Source organism: Sminthopsis crassicaudata, chromosome 2, assembly GCF_048593235.1.
Source record: "Sminthopsis crassicaudata isolate SCR6 chromosome 2, ASM4859323v1, whole genome shotgun sequence".
NCBI lineage: Eukaryota > Metazoa > Chordata > Mammalia > Dasyuromorphia > Dasyuridae > Sminthopsis > Sminthopsis crassicaudata.
This window is the reverse complement of record NC_133618.1, coordinates 551,001,990-551,024,114: the sequence shown is the minus strand read 5'-3', so window position 1 is coordinate 551,024,114 and position 22,125 is coordinate 551,001,990. Positions and strand designations below refer to the sequence as shown.

The following is a 22,125-nucleotide window of genomic DNA, read 5'->3' as shown; positions in this document are numbered from 1 at the left end:
CATTGAGAAGGAATAGAGAGCTGAGGTTAGAAACAAGACTTAGTTCTGGCTCTTGATACGTCTTCCATATCAACTTATAAGATTGCTCTGGGCAAGCCTCCCTTAACTTCACCTGTCTCTGTTCTCCTCCATTGAGTCCCCCCAGTACCTTCTACTTCTACTCTAATGATTTTTGCTTCTGCCCCCCATCCAATCCCTGCTGCCAATTCTGAGGGAGAAGGCACAGTTTTCCTCACAATTTGCTTTCAGAACACCTATCAATTTCACAGCTGGCAACAGAGATAAGGACACAGAAATCCCTACTTAAATTATTTTGCTAATATCTGTGACTACAACTAGTTCTATTGGAGAATATTCCCACACTCCACCAAAAGTGGACTGTGATTTGCCCACGCCAAGGCAAGAAGTGAAATGAAAGGAATTACAGGTATCATCCGGCAATTTGTTTCTGGTATGACATTTTGTTGTAGCTAGGTAGTGTTTAGGAAAAAAGAAGCAAGTAGGCTCTCAGTCCTCTCTACCCCTCTCTAATTGCACAATTACCTCTTTTCACCTTTGTTCTTATCTAGATTTCCATTCTCTATGCCCCAGCACTGGGTTTGATCAGCATAGAACTACAATAACTACCTCTCAGCCAGTTGCTGAGGGAAGTAGGGGCTCCTTTGGGCTTTATGTTCCAGCACATTTCCACCCCTACCCCTGCAGAGAAACGCTGGAGGAATGAGTCAGGATGCAATCTTAGGGTCCTTTTTCTCCAGGTTTGAGAGGAAAGGAAATCTTAAAATGTAAACACCATCTTTCAATCACTTTTTCAATAGCTCTTTCAAACATACTGGCAAACACACATTGATGTTCTGTCACACACCAAGGAATTGTTTCTCATTTGGAAGCACTTTTCTGTTTGTGCTGAAAAACACTGAATACTTGATAGAAGCCACCCAATTTTTTCTTCTCTCCTCATCTCGTCTCTTTTAGCCTGAAAAATCAGGGCAAAAGGGAAGCTTAGCAGGTAAATTTTCATGGGGCATTGGTCATTTTCAGTCATGTCCGACTCTTTGTGACATTTGAATTTTTCTTGGCAAAGATAGTAGAGTCACCTTGTCCAACTCATTTTATGGATGAGGAACTGAGACAACAGGATGAAGTACCTTGTCACAAAGCCATGTGAGTGAGGAGGAATTTGAACTCAGATCTTCTTAAATATAGGTCCACACTCTAAACACTATGCCATTTAAAAGCCTTTTGATGTCATTGGACTGCTCTTAGACAGCTCTATATTAATTCAACCTTGTTAGCAGGGCATCTTTGTTGGAATCATTTTAGGATGAAGGAAATGTGAAGGAAGTGGATGACTCTAACTATTGTGAATTTGGGGAAATCATGTTCTCTCCAGATAAAGAAACATCTGAAAACAAAATAACTTTCTTGTTTTAATCTCCTTTCTATTGTTGACAATAGGATAAACAAGAATGATTCTATTCTATTTTATTTATTTATTAAAGCTTTTTATTTTTCAAAACATATACATGGACAATTCTTCAACAATGGCCCTTGCAAAACCTTGTGTTCCAATTTTCCTCCCCTTCCCCCATGACCTCCCCTAGATGGGAAGTAGTCCAATATATGTTAAACATGGTAGAAATATGTTATGTCCAATATATGCATACATATTTATACAATTATCTATTGGGCTGCACAAGAAAAATCAAATCAAACCAGTTTAAAGAGAAGCAAAATAAAATGCAAGCAAACAACAACAAAAAGAGTAAAAATGCTATGTTGTGAACCACACTCAGTTCCCACAGTCCTCTCTCTGGGTGTAGATGGCTCACTTCATCACATCTCATTATTGAAGAAAGCTATGTCCCTCAGAATTTATCTTCATATAATCTTGCTGTTGCTGTGTATAATGATCTCCTGGTCTTGCTCATTTCACTCAGCATCAGTTTGTGTAAGTCTCTCCAAGCCTCTCTGAAGTCATCCTGTTGGTCGTTTCTTACAGAACAATAATATTCCATAATATTAATATGTCATAATTTATTCAGCCATTCTCCAATTGATGTACATCCATTAAGTTTCTATTTTAAAAGAGGTTCTATCATACCAATAAAACTACCAAAGAATTATTTTATAAAGCTAGAAAATTTTCTTAAACAAAATTCATCTGGAAGAACAAAAGGTCAAGAACATCAAGGGAATCAATGAAAAAAAGTGTGAAGAAAGATGGCCTAGAAGTTCCAGACTTCACATTACAAAGAAGCAATAATAAATATTAATCAAAAGATCAGAATAAAAATAATAAATCAAAAGGTCAGAATTCAGCATTTTAAAAAATTTAGGGGGAAAGTGGAAAACAGTTTGGCAGAACCAAACATGGCCTGACATCTCATACCATATGCCAAGATAAGATCAAAATGATAAATGATTTAGATATAAAGTAAAATATAAGTAAATTAGGGGGGCACAGAAAATGTACCTCTCAGGTCTATGGGTAAACTTTATCAACCAAACAAGACATAGAAAGCATCCCAATATGAAAAATCAATAATTTTGATTACATGAAATTAAAAAGCTTTTGTACAAATAAAACTAATATAGCCAAAATAAAGTGGAAAACAGAAAATCAAGGAAAACATTTTATAGCAAGTTTCTCTGGTAAAGGTCTCATTTCTCAAATAAAAACTGAGCCAAGTTTATAAAAATGAGAGCCATTTCCCATTGATAAATGGTCAAAGGATACAAACAGGCATTTTTCAGAAGAAATCAAAACTATCAAAAATAATCACATAACTCTCTACTGATTAGAGAAATGAAAATTAAAACAACTCTGAGATATCAAACCACATCTACCTTATTGGTTAACATAACAGAAAAGGAAAAGGACAAATGCTGGAGCTGATATGGAAAAACTGGGATACTAATGTACTATTGATGGAATTGTGAACTAGTCCAACATTCTGGAGAACAATGTGGAATTTTGCCCTAAGGGTTATAAAATTGTGCATATCTTTTAACCCAACAGTAACACTTGTTGGTTTGGATCCCAAAGAGATCAAAGAAAAGAGAAAAAGATTGTTGGACAAAATATTTATAGCAGCTCTTTTTATGGAGGCAAAGAATTGGAAATCTAGAGAATACCCGTAAATTGGGGATTACTGAACAAATTGTGGCATTTGATTATGATAGAATAACATTATGCTTTAAAAATGATCAGCTAGATGATTTCAGAAAAATCTAGAAGACTTACATGAACTAATGCAAAATGAAGTGAGCAGAACCAAGAGAGCATTGCACACTACAACATCAATATTATAAAAGAATGACTATCTGAAAGCTTTCATTACTATGATCAAGATAATGACTCAAGACAATTCTAAAGCACCTTTGATGAAAAAATGCTATCTCAACTCTATGTGCAGATTGAAGCATATTTCTTAAAAATTCTATTTTTATTGTTTTATTTTGTTTGTATTTTCCTTTTTCAACATGGCTAATATGGAAATGTTTTACATAACTTCATGTGTAAAACTGTTATTAAATTGCTAACCTTTTCAAGGACAGGAGAGATGAGGGAAAGGAAGAAGAGAAATTAGAATTAAAAAAATTTTAAGTGATTGTTAAAATTTTCTTGCTCTAATTTGAAAATATTTAATAAAATAAATTAAAAAAAAACATTTTAAGAAAAAAAAAGTGGGAAGGGCTCTACCCGATACAAGGAATTCTGATGATAACATTAATCTTGTAGAAATATGTTTACCAAAGGAAAAAATCCTGGACTTAGCAACTTGTATGACTCCACAGCTTGCAATACTTCTCATTTCCTTTTTTTTTTTTTGAAGGGAAGGAGAATGCTGCTGATTGGCTGTGCACGGTAGGTGAGCCCCAAAAGATAGAAAAACCCAATCTGTACCCTACAAAGCTAAAGCTGCAACTAGCCCAAATGATTAGGCTTCTTGAACTTTTTCCATTTGCAACTCCTTTTGACCTAAAACATTTTTATACCACACTATATATAGGTATATAAAACAGGTACACAAATCAAACATTTGCTTATAATAACTCATAATTTTGCCACTCCTACATTAGTTACATGACTCCATATGGGTTCACCACCCACAGTTTAAGAAGCTTTGCTTACCAAACTAATACATTTCTTTTCCTTTCAATCTGGCTACTCACTGGCCCCTTGTTTTACAGATCTCATTATGAGCAAGATTATCCCTGGGCTGTCAAAGAACTCAGATTGGGAAAGTCCCACAGTAGTCCTTAAATGTACTTCAATTCAACAAAAATTAAGGGCCTATATAGAAAACATTGTTCTAGGGTGCTTGGGAAAGTGGAGAATACTAAAAACATAATCCCTGGTCTCAAAGAACTTTAAATCGCTAATAATCAGTAGGAATCACAAGAAATTTTTCTAGCCAGAATTCATGAGTACAAAATAATCTTTAATACCAATTTAATTTCAGAGAAATTGACCATATGTCATACCAAATCACAGCTGCAAGAACAAGAATCTTAACAGAATCAATTACAAGGACAGCTGAGTAAATATGAATCTGCATCTGCGTGTAAATAAATCAATTTGCCTTTTCCCAATCTGGCAAAAGAATGGACTACTGTAATGCATTCTAGTCTATCTTTTGTGTGATAATGTTGACCAAAGCAGGATTGAGGAGAGAAAAAAAGAGAAATCCTCTTTCTGCCTTCGGATTCATACACAACATTCTCAATCATGCCATGGCACCTATGGAGAAAGTTGTAGAAACCCATTTCACCTGAAATGCTTATTAAAGCAGTTTCCTGGTTGTCACTGATGGCCTCCAGATGCACTTTGGATATCTAAGTCCATTGAAGGTTGAGAAATTAAGAAAGCCACGTTTTCAGAGGTAAAAAAGTTATTCACTTGACATTGTGAGCCTATATTTTAAAAGTCTGTCCAGAACAAGCTTGACTTCAGTGTCAAGACCATCTGGGTTGAATGAACAAATGAACAGGTATTTATTAAGGTGCCAAGCATTGTGCTGAGGACTGGGATACAAATACAAAAATAAAACTGTTCCTGCCAAAATAAATTGCTTATTTGATATGTCTTGACATCACTGTGAACCCAGAATCATTTAAAAATGTGTTTGTCCAACTCTTTTGTTGCACAGCCATACTCCCCTTCCAGTTCCTTGACTATAACCTAATAGGAGGCGTTGGGTTTATAAGTCCTGATTATAGCAATGCCAGTTCATCCTCCAGAGACACAATCCTACATTGAGAGGAAAGAGCAGAGAGAAATGTTTCAGCTGACACAGGGGAGAGGGTGCACTGTCAATGACTTTCTGTACAATGTTAGGCATTCTGGGAGTACTCAGATTTTTGACTGACAGTAGATTCTTCAACTTGAAAAGGCTGCAAGCCAAAACCAAAGTGGAGGAAGTATTGGTGAACGATTTTTTGTTTGCAGATGATTGTGTGCTCAATGCATCCCAAGCTGAGCTGCAACAAAGTACGGTTCAATTCTCTGTTGCTTGTGCTAATTTTGGCTTAACAATAAACATTCTCCACCAGTCAGCACCCCACCATCCAGATGCGGAACCACCAGTTACAGCAAATGGTGAAGTTTTGAATGCTGTGGCTAAGTTCACTTACCTTGGCAGTATGCTTTCCAGGAATGTCCATCCACCTTGATAATGAGGTTGACACAAGCATTGCCAGAGCTAGCACAGAGTTTGTGAGGCTCTGAAGGGAAGCGTGGGAGTCTGACCACCACACTGAAGGTCTGCAGAGCCGTTGTGCTGACCTCATTGTTGTGTGCCTGTGAAACCTGGACAGTGTACCAGCGTCACGCCAGGAAACTGAATCGCTTCCATTTGAATTGCCTTAGAAAGATTCTATAGATCACCTGGCAGGATGAGAGACCAGCCACTGAGGTCCTTTTTCAAATTAAACTAATAAGCATTCCAAGTCTATTGTAGAGAGCAACAACTCCATTGGGCTGGACACATTGTCTGAATGCCCAACGTCCACTTGCCTATATATGTATATGTGTGTATATGTATATATAGGGAGAGCTAACACCTGGCAAGCACTCACAAACGTGGCATATAAAGTGATACAAGGATCCTCTCCAGGTCTCTCTTAAGAACTTTAGAACTGACTGTATGTGAGTACCAGCCCTGAAGTCACGAGGACCTGAGTTCAAATCTGGTCTCAGACACTTAATGTTTCCTAGCTGTGTGACCCTGGGCAAGTCACTTAACCCCAATTGTCTCAGCCAAAAAAATCCCCACAACAACAACAACAACAAAATAATTGATCCCATGACATGGGAGACACTGGCACAGGACAGCCCAACATGGAATGCCCTCATCAGAGAAGGGGCTGTGCTTCTATGAGCAAAGCAGAACTGAATTAGTTCAGAAGAAATGTGAAACGTGCAGTTAGAGAATCCACCCCAAATGTTCATCTGGACTGTGTGTCCAACTTGTGGTAGAGCATTCCGAGCGCGGATACACCGTCACTCTACTCTAGCATAGTGATGTCATTTTGGTTCTCTTTGAGAACAAAGGACAATAATCAATCACAGCTGATATTAAAATTTAAGATTAAAATGAGAAAAGTGGATGTTTGATACAGGAAATAATCCCTTTGAGGAATCTTCTCAGCCACTTCAATGGTAGCAAGGACAGTTACACAATGTATATATTCTTTGTGTGTTCATATGGCAGTATAATTTATGAGCACATTGTTATGGAATGTGACTCTATATTGTTTCATTTCATATTCTAATATGAAGGTACACTATAACTCTATGACCCTTTATGGAAAATTCTCTACCACCCTGAATAGGGCTTCACTGTGGTGAATTCCTAATGAATACTAATTCTCTACTTGTCCTCTATATATTCTTGAATTACAAAGCTTACTGGCTTATAGGAAATTTTTGGGTTTGGGATGAAGTTGTTTTTTTTTTTTTTTTTTTTTTTTTTTTAGTTGCACAAGAAAATTCCATACATTCAATTTATCCACTGGATGGTTTCACTGGATTTTACTAGCTATAAACAAAAGAATAAAAGCTTTTAAATTTTTCTAACAGTTTCCAACTTTACTATACAATCAGATACAGATTATGGCAAAAAGTCAGAGCCAAGTAGAACAAAATACACACTGTTCAAATGTAGTTATGCTTTGAATGATTGTTTCAGTATGAGATTTACATCAGGGGGCATATTGGCCTCCTTTCTGAATAAGAAGCTTTGAAATGTGCATTATTTTAAAGTTTATTTTACTGTCTTAAGATGCAATCCAAAAGTTTTCCCCAAGTAGGCAACTGTGTGGTAGAAGATGGCAAGAGTAGGGAGAGAATATGTGGGAATAAGAGGTTAATATAATCTTATTGTACAAACATTTGAACATTGCATCATTGTTTTTACTTAAAAAACAGGGCTCTTAATAGCAACATTAATTTAATTCAGTTGTCCCCCTTCCCCAATTGTTAGCAATAATTTCACTTGTAACAAACTAAATGTTAGAAAAGATGAAACATTTTCAGAACATTAGGACAGTCCATTGATGGTAAGAAGGAATAGGAAGAGGGTAAAAATTAGTCTTACTTATTTCTACCGACTAGTATAAACATCTAACAATCACCTAAATTCTTAGTAATTATTTTTTTTTCTTTTCTCCTTCCCTTACTGTAGTACAAAAACTACTTGAAGTCTGAAGAGTTGAGTTGTGGTTCCTATGACAACTCATCTGAAAAATGAGGTTCATAAGAGATAATTTTGAAGTTTGAAGATTCTGTAATTTTGCAAATAAAACCCTATCCCATCCCTCCCAGACTTGTGATTATGTAAAATACATATTTATATATAATGTACAACATAGTCAACGTAGGAGGAAGTATTGTGGATAGAGTATGATGAACCTGGAGTAAAGAACACCTGAATTCAAATTCTGCCTCAGACACTAGTTGAGTGATCCTGATCAAGTCACGAAACCTCTTCTGGCCCCAATTTTCTCTTCCGCAAAAAGAAGACAACAGGGATGTTGAGGGTTGGGAATCAAAAGAAGTAATATTTGTAAATAGCTTTACAAACCTTAAAGTACTGTATAAATAAAAGCCCAGCTACTGTTATTGTATTGTATCAGAGAAGACCCTGACTTTTGGATAAACTGCCTGAACAAATAAGTAATACTCTGCCTTAGCCATGCAGGAACATGTAGAAACCCAGATGCTTTCCATTTGTGACAGGCTCAATCTTAGGCAAAATAAACTATATACAATCATTGGCTCACATAACTAGAGCTAGCTAAAAGAGACTTCAGCCTCCATTGACTTCAACTCTCATTTTAAAGAAGAAGAAACAATTCTCAATCCTGGACTTGCCACTTCCTTCTTGTGTGACCTTAGTGTGTCACTCAAACTCTCTGGTTTGATGAGGTTAGCAAGATAAGGTTGAAATGGGTTCATGATTTAAACATAAAGAGTAACACCATAAGCAAATTAGGAGAGTAAGACATAGTTTGCCTCTGAGATCTGTGGAAAAGGGAGGAATTTATAGCCAAAGAAGACTTAGAGAACATTATGAATGAAAAATGGATTATTTTGACTACATTAAATTAAAAAGGTTTTGTACAAACAAAATCAAGGCAATCAAGGTTATAAGGGAAGCAGCAATCTGGGAAAAAATTTTTACATTCAAAATTTCTGATAAAGGTCTTATTTTAAAATATATAGAGAACTGACTAAAATTGATAAGACTACACACCATTTTCCAACTGATAAATGATCAAAGGATATGGACAATTTTCAAAGAAATTAAAGTCATTTCTAGTCATATAAAAATGTTCTAAGTCACAATTGATTTAAGAAATGTAAATTAAGACAACTCTGAGATACCACTACACACCTCTCAAATTGGCTAAGATGACAGGAAAAGATAATGATGTTGGAGAGGATTTGGGAAAAGTGGAACATTAATACATTGTTGGTGGAGTTGTGAACTGATCCAACCATGCTTGAGAGCCACTTGAAATTATGTCCAAAGGGATATCAAGTGGTGCATACTCTTTGATTCATCAGTGTCTCTACTGGGTTTATATCTTGAAGAGATCATAAAAAAGGGAAAAGAACCTACATGTGCAAAAATGTTTCTAGAAGCCCTCTTTCTAGTGACAAGTGACTGGAAATTTAGTGGACGCTCATCAGTTGGTGAATGGTTGAATAAGTAATGTTATATGAATGTAATGGTGTATTGGTGCTATATAAGAAATGATGAACAAGCTGATTTCAGAAAAGCATGGAAAGACTTACATAAACTGATGCTGTGGAGTAGAACCAAGAGAACATTGTGCATAGCAACAAGATTAAGTAATGATCACTGTGATGGATTTTGTTCTTTTCAGCAATGAGGTGATTCAAGTCAATTTCAATAGACTTGTGATGGAGAGAGCCCTCTGCATCCAGAGAGAGAACTATGGAAACTGAATATGGATCAGAGCATATTATTTTCACCTTTTTTTGGTGGTAGTGTTTATTTGGTTGTTTTTTCTCTCTTGTATTTTGTTCCCATTTTTGATATGATTTTCTTGTACAACATGATGAATATGGAAATATGTTTAGAAGAATTGCATATATTTAGCCTATAGTGGATTATTTGCTGTCTGGGGTGGGGGAAAAGGGAAACAGGGAGAAAAAAATGGAACACAAGGTTTTGCAAAGACGAATGTGTAAAACTGTTTTTGTATGTATTTGGAAAAATAAAAAGCTATTATTTAAAAAAGGAAGAAAAGATGAGGTTGGATAAATGTCCTTCTTGGATCTACATCTATAATCCAAAAATTATATCTCAAAGAGCAATGGATTTAGTCATAGGCCTTGGGTTCAATTCGAAATTCTGCTACTTTCTACAAATCATTTAATCACTCTGTTCCACAAATTTCATCATCTGCAAAATGAAAAATTGTCACTATTTTAGAAGACTGATAAGGAAGTATGCTGTCAATCACCTTTCAGAAAAGTAGGACATTACAGTGGCTGTTTGAGATGTGCATTTTTTGGACATGAATAATGTGCAGAAGGAAGAAGGGAGAAAAAAAGGAAAGAAGGGAGGAAACATCACTGAGGTATTTTAAAAATACAGAAAAGAACAGGAGTTTCAAAAGAGACACTGAGAAATGAGGCAGCTTTGAAACAAAGAGAGACAAATTAAAAAGCACTGAAGGACTGATTTTTAAGATATTTGAAAGAGGGGTTGATGATATAATTTTAAAAAGTCACAGATGATAGGAACACCAAAAAAAGTGAATGGAGAAGACAGAACTACCAACTTACGTGCCAATTTTTTGATTTTTGTAAAATATTTTTAGAATGCTCTCAGCTGCATTAAAGACATGTTGAAAATATGAGGAAAGAGGCAAAAGTTTGCAAAAATATTTTCTAAGTCAGACAACATTCATACTCACACAACTGACATCAACGTCAGAAGAAAAGGTCCCATTGCACCTGTCAATTGTTGGTGGTAAAAGGGCATTTTACTTGATTTGGTAAAGCAAAATGTAAAGATTTTTAATATAAAGGGTTTGTATATTTTAGGGCAAGAATGTAGAATATTCCTTTATTAATGGAATTAACAAAACAGCTTTGCTTTATAAAGTTCTCTAAATATTATGAAACAAAAACAGGGTAACATGTTGGTGGACTAAAGGTGTTTTTCCCTGTTATGAAAGTTATCTTATGCAGTCAAAGGGAAGTATGCTTCCTACTTGCATCTTGCATATTACTTCCATCTTGCAGATGTTTGTGGTAGCTAATGGTTATCATCATGCTGATTGTATCAAGCCCTTTTCAAATTCCTATTGCTCAAAAGAGATCAGTAAAACAATTCATGCAGGAAAAACAAAACAAAATTAAGTATATAAGAATGTCCAAACTATATTATATGGCTATATAGTAAATCCATTCAATTAATTGTGTTAATATGTTTATCTTGGACAGTCACTGTAGAAGAATAAGCTGGTACTAGATCTAAGCAGGAGGAAAAAAGTAAGCTAGATTGCTCACAAAATTGTGCAGATCTACTTGTGAGAGAACAAAACTCACTACCATTAGTTTTCTGGTGATGTCATATGGCTGTGAATTACAGAATATCACAATTGCAAAAACATAAAAATTACAGATGTCTCCAAAGGGCAATGGAGAGATTAAGTGCAAGATGGAAAATATTACTAATGATAACTTGCAAGCAATAAGGAGCATAAAATTTATTATGAATAAGATACATAATTAGGAGAGGTACCACTTTATAATGAAACTGAGGGGTAACAGATTAAAAATTGGGGTGTCACGTTGGAATCCAAGGAATGCAAAAAGACTTAAGAGAAAACTTCACAGTTTATTGGATTGTTTCTTCTTTAATGTGAGGACATGAACAAGAATCACATAGAAAGAAAAAGACATGAGAAAAGTTGTGATCTGTGCCATAAGAGCTTGCTCACTGATGAGATCATAGATCCATTAAAATATTAAAGTATATATGCAAAAAAAAAACTATGCTACAGACGGGAAGAAGGCAAAACTTTAGTAAAACATGATGATTGCTCTCGTGGAGTTTACAGTTTAGTAGGGGAATAATGTGTTAATATGCTTAAATATTAAAGGATTTTATGATGATACACATAAACAATATTATGTAAGAAAATGCAAACAAAGTATTGTTTTGGAACAGAAAGATTACTAGATGGGAGAGGTGATCAGGGAAGAGAAATAGTCTTTTGGACTGGGTTTTAAAGGACAAGTAGGATCTCCAAGAATTCCAAGTAGGATTCCAGTTTTCTGTATATCCAATTTTTATAGAAATGAGCTTACTACGGTATTTATTTACTACAAATTATAGCTTTTCACCTAAAAATGATAATTTGATGACATAGAAACATTCATCTGCTTAAGAAGCAGTTTGATATCACTGAAGATCCATACATCAGTGAAAATATACTAAACTGAAGAACTCAACTCTAAAAGAGAATCAAAATGTATAGTATAACTGTCATTTTGTGCTCAGTAGAGGTTCCTATTGCTTCCCTGTAGCGTACCACAGAATGCTAATTTTTCCTCATTACTGAACACATAAAAAAGCTTTGTCTGCAAGACGGAGGCTATCAAGTAGGGCTGACTAAATGAAATTTAATATGGTCCTGAGTATGTTGCATTGCGAATAGCAGCTTTTATAATAAGCTTTAAGGAAAGCATCCTTTCCTCTTCTTTTTTGTCCAGATGGCATCACTTTTTGCACTGAAAAAGCCTCTCGTCTCCCAATCTTTTTTTTTTAAATGAGGGCCAATGACTCATGATAGAAATCTCTCACTATTGGTTATCAAATTTTCTTGTCGCAGATATTTATATTAATTTTTCTAATGGTAAAGTTTGAATTGATTCCAAATTGGTCACTTCCCCCATATTTGAGCAACAATCCTCCTCTACCACCAAAATAATAATTTTCCATAGAATCAAATCTACATTTCTGTCTCTCTAAGACTTTCTCTTTTAGAATTGCTTTTACTTAGCAACAAACTGTGCTTTCAAAATGCTGTTATGATAAAATTATGTTTTTCATTATAACATGATATATAGGTCATGTCAGAACCCATTTAACTATGAAATTGTCTGAACTTGGTTTCTCCTTTCAGAATAAAGAGGAAGAAAAGACCTATTCCGACAAGTACCCAAGTTTGGGTTTCTTAATCAGTAAGAAAACATATGTAATGTGATTTGGAAACAATCTGGTCCCTTACTGAATCGACTGCATAAACAGAGATCCCAATGAGAGCAAAATCATATGTTAATATTTCTTTATGCATCCTCACCCTTTTTGCTATTGTTTTCTTTAGTAGCATAGATAGATCTGAAGGACTGCTCTTGAATCCTTGAAGATAAACTATTTATCAGACAAATAAATGCAAGATCAATTAATTCTCATTTTTAGATTCCAGAGTTTAACAAAATTTTAGCACTAAAAATATGTTCAACTTTCTCTTACATTTATTTATTTAGAATTAAGTGTAAAAGACAGCATAGAATAGTTAATACTAAAGCAGATTTTAAAGCAAGAACATTGGAGGGGATAAAGCAATACATCTTCAAATATCCATTCTATTATGAAGCAGGTAAATCCTTCCTATGATACAGGTTTGTATATCTTCCCTCCCAACAGCAGAATGGGGCTAGTCCATGGAAAATAATGATCAAATGAGAAGAGTAAATAGATAAATATTAATGGATTATAGCTACTGATCAAATTAGGGAGAGCTTAGTTGTGACTAATTAGAATAGTTGACAACATAAAATTATTAAAGGAGGGCATTCAACTTCTCTAGTGCTTATTATTTACAGATATCAATGCCATAGGTTATAAACAAAAAGTGATAGGCAAATGCTACTATCTTAGAATTTTAAAAAGATCTTTCCAACTTGCTTAGAAAACACAATCTAAAAACAAAAACAAAACAAACAACAACAAAAAAAGCATCTAGGTAGTACAATGGAGTGAAGAGTGAAGACAACATCTCCCTGAATTCAAATCTGGCCTCAGACTCTTAATTAGCTATATGATCCTGGAGAAATAATTTAACCTTGTTTGCCTTGGTTTCCTCATCTGTAAAAAGAGCTGGAGAAGGAAATGGCAAACTACTCCAGCATCTTTGCCAAGAAAACCCTAAAATGTAGTAATAAACTCATATACGACTGAAAAGTGACTGAACACAACAAAAGATAAATATAAACTGAATGCCACTTCACCCCCTGAAGAACGTATACATTTGTAGGAAAGCTTATGTATTTTAATAAACACACATATGCTGAGAATCAGAATCACTTCTGACATTAGTGAAGAGGGAATTCATCCCCTTATAACATTCCTTGACACCATTCACTTTGATGATCTCATTCATGCTTCCTTTAAAAAAAAAAAAAAAAAAAAAAAAAAAAAAAAAAAAAAAGCCTTTTTCTGAACTATAGAAGGCAATCCTTTTTATGTTGATTTACCATTTCTGTAGTTTCGGGACTTGGGATTTAATTTGGCTTCAAAAATCTCTCTTTCAGTTCCTTCTCTTTGGTTCTCCACAAGATTAAGTGCTTCTGGAGAGGGAACACAGCTGTATATGTGCCTCATTCTTTATACAGTCTCATCTGCCTGGAACTTGCTCTTTTCATTCACTAGTTTATCAATGTATCCATATGCTTTTCTCTTACTTTATACTGACTGAAATGTTGTGATAAATGAGTCAATTTGCATTGTTGTCTTTTTAAAGATTTGATATAATTAACTGAAATTCTCCGCATGAATTTTCATCTTTTTATTTGAAGGCATTTACCTAAGTATATTGAACAGAAAATGTATTATTAAAATATTTTGAAATAAATATAACTGGCATATGCAATTAAGTTAAATATTAGAGGATTCAAATTAACAGAATTACTAAATGTCTAATTCTCTGTACCACTAATTTTGGGATTTAGAATAAAGGCTCTATGTTGCTCTTGCTCTACACTTCCATGTTATAGGCATTTCAGGGCATAAGTTTTTTAGTCTTGTCTTAAAGCGAACTCTCTTGTCACCAAGAAATAATCAACAAAGAAAGACAATCCTGGTTGTGGGTTCATGAGTTTTGGAATTACTCTAGATTTAGCTAAAAATATTTTCCTTAAAATAAACTTGGATGAAGCAGTTCATTTTACAATATACAACCAGACTTGGTACCCAAGGTTAATTAGCTATGAGCAATTCACAAATAAGAAAATGTTTTAATAATAACTTACCAGACAAATGAACCAAAAAAAAATAAATCCACTTTTAAATGGATCTAAAATTTGACAAAATTTTAGTACTAAATGATACATTAAACTTTCATATGTTCATTTATTTAAAATTAGGAATAACATGGGGCAGCTAGGAGGTACAGTGGATAGAGCACCAATCCTGAAGTCAAGAGGACACGAGTTCAAATCTGTATCAAGACACTTAACACTTCCTAGCTGTGTGATCCTGAGGCAAGTCACTTAACCCCAATTGCCTCAGCAAAAAATAATAATAATAATAAAAAACTTATTTTTTTAAAAGGAGTAACAAATGGTGTGTGAGAGGCAGCATGGATTAGTGAAGTAAGGAGGTTTTTAGAGTAAGATCTGGATACTGTCTTTGAGACAGTGTGTGACTAGAGAAGGTTACAATCTCTCTAGTGCTTCCAGATCACTATCTTAAGACTAAGTTTAAAAGAGCTGGCCATTTACATTGGTGTAGGGAGCTTCTACACAGATAAATCACAGATTTAGAACAACAACAACAACAAAAGGGGATCAATAGTAATAACATACCATTTTAAATGAGGAATAGCTAAAATGTTGAAACAAGATATTATGGGCATTAAGTTAGGAAATGATGAACCTGACAATTGCAATAATTAACTTTAAATTTAATGTAATATTTTTAATACCAAATAACAGGTGTTTATATTGTTTTATTGCATTAATTACATGCAAACCCCTAATTTGCTTTGAATGTGTACTTTCATTTATCATACAGATAGTGAAAAATCCCACCCACCCTTAGCCCCAACAAATATCAAACAATCCTTTCAAAAAATTAAGTCATTAACAGAGTGGCCACACAGTGAAGCACTTTTCTACTGCTAGTCATGCAAAATGATTTAATTGATTTAATCTAATTTACTACATAGCAATGTGAGGTTACGTCAATAAAAAATATTTCAGACTAAGTAGATTTTTGTTTAAGCAATATTTTAACTCCAGCAAAAAGGAAGTTTTTTTTTTCCTGTGGGCACTAAAAACTGAAGGAAGCATAGCAAGTAATTTCTTGGAGTAAAGAAAATACAATCCACTTTGTGTCATCACATAAAGCGACATTGTAGTGTGACTTTCAGATTTTAATACATAACCTACTTTATCAATCTATGATGCCAGTTATCAATTTATAACATTAATATAGTTTAATTCCCCAGGACTATATTTGATGAAGTTAAGAGGATGCATTACATTTCAGTTGGGAGGGAAAAAAAAGTGTAATAGGGCATGTTGGTAGTTCTTAATCTGCATAAACTCTCAACATCATGACACAAGCACTAGCCTTGTAAAAAGATAGTACCAATAAAATTCAGAGGTTTGTTCTTCTAATTTCCGTGGAGAATGGAATGTTTGTTTTATAACTGATGGGATCCAAACTTCAGGCACAAGTTTGGAAGCATAAGTTCAGTCCTCAAAAACATCCTTAGCAGAAACAGTTTTTCTAATGGGAAAATAAAAGACTTTTAAAAATTTCCTTTTACTGACACACACATCCTATTAAAGGGAATGAAAAAGAATTGGCCGCACAGAGGAAAAAGATCAACATGTTTGCAAAATCTCAAGAATGCAAGATTAATGGGGGAAATGATATATATTGCACATCAAATATGTAAATGTATACAGTAATATTAGGGGAAAAAGAGAGAGATCAGATAAAGATGACAAAATTAGGAATAAAGAATTCAGGAAATAGCCTTATAACACAAAAACAATTTATTAGAAACATCCCTATTTCCTTATTTGCTATTTAGAAAGAGAGAAAATAGCAGTTCTGTGCATTATTGCCCTATGGCCTAGTGAATTGGAAGGTTTGGTTGAGGTGTGGTAAGGATGGGCAGGAAGGAGGCATAAGATAGACTTTGCTCACATATTTGAAAAGAATTTGGCTGATAAGACATTTGATTAATCCAGGGAAAGAAAAAAATTCTATTCTTTCAATTTTTTCTTAAGTTTCAAATTTTATACTGCTCCAAGGCACATTTAACAATCTTCTTCTTCTCTCCTTTTTTCATCTCTGGACTACTTAACACTCTTGACACACTATAAGCTATTCACAAAGCTGTTTCCTAAGGCACAAGTCTGGAGAGAGGTATATTTCATTATCTTTTCTCCTGGACATTGACTTTTTTTTCTTCAGTTACTCTTCTCTAAAACACTAAGGTAAAGGAACATATTTTCAACAGATCCACTTGTCTGCTTTCATAGTTAGATGGTCAGATAGCCAGGCATTTTCATAAATATTTAGACATGTAATATTAGGGTAAGTCTTGATCTAAGCTTAAGTGTTGATCTTGGTCCTCTGCAAAAGTGAAAAAAAAATTACTTCAGAAGAGATCACTTTCACGGGAAATGATAGACTATTAACATCTGCCTGAAATTTGCTTACTACAAAATATATGATTCCATTTTCGATTCTGCAATAATAGTACTACTGGACATGCTACCACATATATGCATAGAAACACAAGAGCTTAAGTTGGAAAGATTAGTTAACAAATCTAATCCTCTTCTTTAACAGATGAGGAAACTAAAAAGAACAGAGGGGAAGGGTTCTAGCTTAAGGTCATAATCTCCTTACTTCCAATGCAGTCTTGGACACTGGTATTGTGCCACTTAGAAAATTTATTCCATGCCCAATTCCAGATAGAATGTCATACAAATGGCTTCAAGGAAATCAATGATTAACCTTTTCTAAAAGAATAAACTATTTAACTGGGGCTAGTTATCTCCCTAATGTTACTCTATGGCACAGATGTTGGTGAACTGTGGTCCAGATTTGAAAGAAAAACCACAGTGCCTGAGATTAACTACTATCCTGGAATTTGAGAAAGCCTTAGGTACTGGTGAGAGGCTTCTGTAAGAATTTTAATTTACACCTTGAGAGGCAGTGAAATTAGAAAGCACTAATTCTTTTATTTGATGAGAATAACATCTGATAACAATAATAGCAATTCCTAAATAGCAACTTAATGCCCTAAAACTATTTAGATTTTGGATCAGAAGCGTGAAACACATAACCCCCCAAATGCTGAACCAGATTAAAACTGAAGTTGGCAAATATTTAACAAAATAAATAAAAATACAATAGAATATAGATGTTTTTATATGATTTTCTAAGTCAATATGTAGTCTGTAGAGGGGTTATTGGTGGTCCTGTTTCAATTTAAGTTTGATACTACTTTGGAGGAAAAATTTCTAGAGGTCACAAAGAACTTAGGTATATTTTTCCCAAATTAACTAAATACGCATTGATGTTGAAGTTCCACCTTTAGAATCATGAGTACTAAAGTACATACTAACTTAGTTTATATGAGAATAACTATCTTGTGGTTTTCATTTATGGGAAGACAATTTTTGGCAACCTCAAACACACATTATCAAGGTGAATGTGACTTTCAAGTGTTATCTAGATTTGACAAAAATTAATATCAAATTATTAATCAGTTTTTTAAAAGAACAAAATATAATCACCCTATGCCCCCCAAATCTCATTTCTTTGAAATTCTACAATTTATTATGAAGAGGAAAGGAAGAGGGGAATTAAACTATTTTGACAGAATGAATAACAATAAGCAGTTCTTTTTATTCATTAAGATCTTTTTAAGTCTGTTTTTTTTCCCCCAGGAAAGGCTAATATTTGTCATAAAAAGACTGTCAATTATATTGAATTATAGCAATTCCTATTGAAATACAGTATCATTATCTTGGGATTTGACAGTAATTATACTATAAATATCTATTCTGGGAGTTTAATACTTTACCACAAAAGTTTACCAAGCCCTGGCACCTAAGGTCTCACTGTGTAATGTTACTTTATTATAGGATTATATAAGCCAACAATATGTAATTTATCCTACAGCTTTATCCTAAAACTCTCAAGAATACAGAGTAAACTAGATAGTATGGGGAAGAGACAAAGGGACAGTTCATTCCATGAATAAATGCATGGAAAAAAGTACTTATAAATTAGTTTCACACAAAAACCATAGCTTAAGGAATCATTTTATCATTGGTCAGTCTTTAAAATAAGTATGCAATCTCTTCTCTTCCCCAAATGTAATAACGTTCTTCATTTTAACTAGTAATGAGACTAAATGGTGCTAGTAAATAAAATTTTAAAAATATCATTCACTAGTTTATTTTTCCATCTGAGCAACCAGCTATTTACACATATGAATTAAAATGGCAATTCTATCACGGTCTGAATTTTAAATGAAAAAAAAATTCCTTTCATTAAGGCACATTCAACCTGTAATTTTAAAACAAATTAAATTTTTCTGATGCAATCATATACAGATCCATTTGACTTGTTTTCTTTTAATGTGTGAGCACCAAAAATGTTCAAAATCACTTAAATTTGTAAAATGGAAATATTACAAATTATAGGTGGGAGGAAAAAAAACTTTTCAAAAAGGAACTCTTTGGAGATCAGTTTACTGCAAAGAAGACATACACTAACAGTGATTTTTAAAAACTCCTAATACACACAAATATTAATGACTAACAGGCATTCAAAAATAGGACAGGAATCTATGCCATGGTTATTAAATAAATTAAAATGTATATCAGATACAGAAAAATAAAGCAGTTTTCAAAGAATGAAATAATCATCTTCAATATAACACAAATGGGATAAAGTGAATGCAGTTAGAAATACAGAACACTGTATAGTTTTTTCCCCAATGTACTCATTAGGGAGGGAATTTTTTTAAGTTTACTTATATACTTTAAATTTGCAACAATAATTTTGCTTTGCCAGACTAAATATTAACATATTGCCTTTTAGCTCTAAAGTAAAGGACCAGGAAAGGAGAAATACTAAATTCCCCTTGTAATACGATTCAAATCCATTTAGGACTTAATGCCAAATAAATTACTATGAATAACCACATAACATATTGTGCTTTTTCCACTTCCACTTACCCTTCCCCAAAAGTTACATGATCACAACAAAATTACAGTTTGGATGAAATGTAATTTTGAAGATAATGACACAGCTACTGTCATACTTCCTTATTTTATAAGCTTGAACATGTAATGGCTTTTTAAAAAATAAAAATCTTTTTTGAAAAAGAAAAAAGGTAGAATCTGTGCAATGTTAACAGTCACAACAGAACATTTACCAAACGTACAGTGTTTTGTTACAATAATACTTTGCATTAATGTTCATGTTCTCCACTATAGAACCATAGCAAAGAAGTCTGGAATGAAAAGGTTAAAAATTTTTTTTGTTGTTCATCAGAGTTCTATTTCAAGTCACAATTATGCAGGGTTGCTACATAATGTTCAACAAGATGTGTTCAAAGGCAAATATTGATCACATTTTTGTTCAAAAAGCTCAGTCTCTAGGGAGTTCTTTATAAGAAAATCACTTCTAAAATATATCCTTGTGTGGACTTCAAAAATGACCTATCATATTAAAATTTTTAAAAATAAATTAGATAATTAAAAAAGGAGTCTTATCCAGCAGAGCTGGACATCAGGCTGTCCTCACTGAGCCATTATTATTGCTGCTTTTCCCATAAGTTGGGTCATTTTTTTCTAGCCATAATTCAGCCAACTGCTGTGTAGATCCATATGTAGATGCTTTAGACCCTAAGCACATTTTGTATTGTTTGGGATCAAGATTAGGATCACAAAAGACAGGATGGTGAACATGGACAACTCCAACTTCTTGGCTTCTAAAAGTTTTCAAACCAGCTTGAACCACTTTGTTGAAAAGGTCCACATCCTCAAGTCCCCAACCTTGAATAGAAACATCAAAGCCTCCTACTCTAACAAGATCTCCCTTATAAATACAAGTAATGCCAAACCCATAGTTTCTCCAGAAGCCAGTTTTTTGAGTGAAGGCAAAATGGTTGTCACTGGGAACTGTTCCACTATAAACAATCTTTGGATCATACTGGCTGAAGATGATTGGAAAATATATTTGTTGGCCCAAAACTGTATTTGCTCGACATCGTTGGAGAAACTCTGTAGTAAACACCAGGTCAACATCACAGAAGAACAGCAAAGATTCATTATTAAACTGGGAAGATCCAACTTCAAGAGCCAGAGCTCTTGAGAATTCTCCAGAAACCGGCAAAATCTGCATATCAGCTTTAGGATATTTAATACGATAATCTTTCATCAGTTCCATTTGTTTTGCTTTGTCTGGATTAGAGTCAGAATTGAAGAGTAGGACAACAAGCTTGACACTTTGATTTGGAATGAGACACGTCTTTTCAAAATTCCCCATAAATCTTGCAAACATGTCAAATCGTCCAGACAAAGGAATCAAGATATTTATTTTTGTATCTTTGGATTCTTTGTTTTCATTTTTTGATCCAGGAAGCTGAAAAGGAACAAACATCTTCAGAGAATTTGAGAGAAAAGATAAAGATCCAGATTCCTGGTTAATTTTGTTGGCCAATTCTTTGGCATCCATTTCTTCGTGCTCCATAAACTGGATCTTGCTAAAGGTCTGCTGCAAGTAGGCGTGCCTTCTAACAGGAACAGTCATTTTCTTCCCTTTATGTTTTTTGTAGAGAAGTAGTAGGTCAAGAATGTATTCAGCCCCATACATAGGATTGACTCTACGATAACCATACTGTATTTCCTTGAAATCAATAATTCGCCCCCTGGTCTTAGCATTTGCATTGATCATTTCCATGACTTGCATAACAATGTCTTCCAAAGCTTCTCTCTGAGAAGAGTCCATCCCTCTTCTGGGGGGCTGACCATCAGTAGCTGAATACAAATATTTTCCAGTAAGAAACTCCCATTCTAAAATCTCCTCACGTTGACGTGGTTGAAACCTCATAAAAGAAGGTGGAATTCCCAACTGGAGATCTTCTTTGTGAATCTCTGTGTTACTGTATTTGCTCATTAGAACAATTTCTCTGTGGAGTTGTATGGTTCGGTGTCGTAGTTCAGCTATTTTGCGACTCAACATGTAGCTGTGAAGTCTATATTGATAAGGAGGGTTTTTGTTGGGATGTAAAGTTATAGCTCGATGGATTTTGCTGTTATGCAGGTCTCGAATATAACCCTTTTTGTTCTGTTCATAGTTCTCATAAAACAGCTGCTGCATCTAATAAAAAAAAAGATAAACAAAGTCTTATTTTAGTATTATATAATTTAAAATTCTGCTTTACTTCAGCAATTCTTGATCTATGCATTAGCTCACTCTAAAGAGCTTTAAGAATAACTCATAATGCATAAAAGCCATCGGGGTTCTAATTTGACCAGCTATTAAAAGGATTATGGACAATATTAATAAAAAGCTAATGAAGACA

At 34.1% G+C, this 22,125-nt stretch overlaps 1 protein-coding gene across 1 annotated transcript in view; it reads right to left on the bottom strand.

Moving 5' to 3' along the window:
- Positions 1-1,483: 1,483 nt before the first annotated feature.
- The window catches only part of CHSY1 (chondroitin sulfate synthase 1), a 92,879-nt gene continuing 72,237 nt past the window's right edge, over positions 1,484-22,125 (bottom strand). The window contains exon 3 of the mRNA XM_074295003.1: positions 1,484-21,920. Coding sequence (XP_074151104.1) covers positions 20,328-21,920 — 1,593 coding nt within the window. The 3' untranslated portion in view covers positions 1,484-20,327. The remainder of the gene's footprint in view (positions 21,921-22,125) is intronic.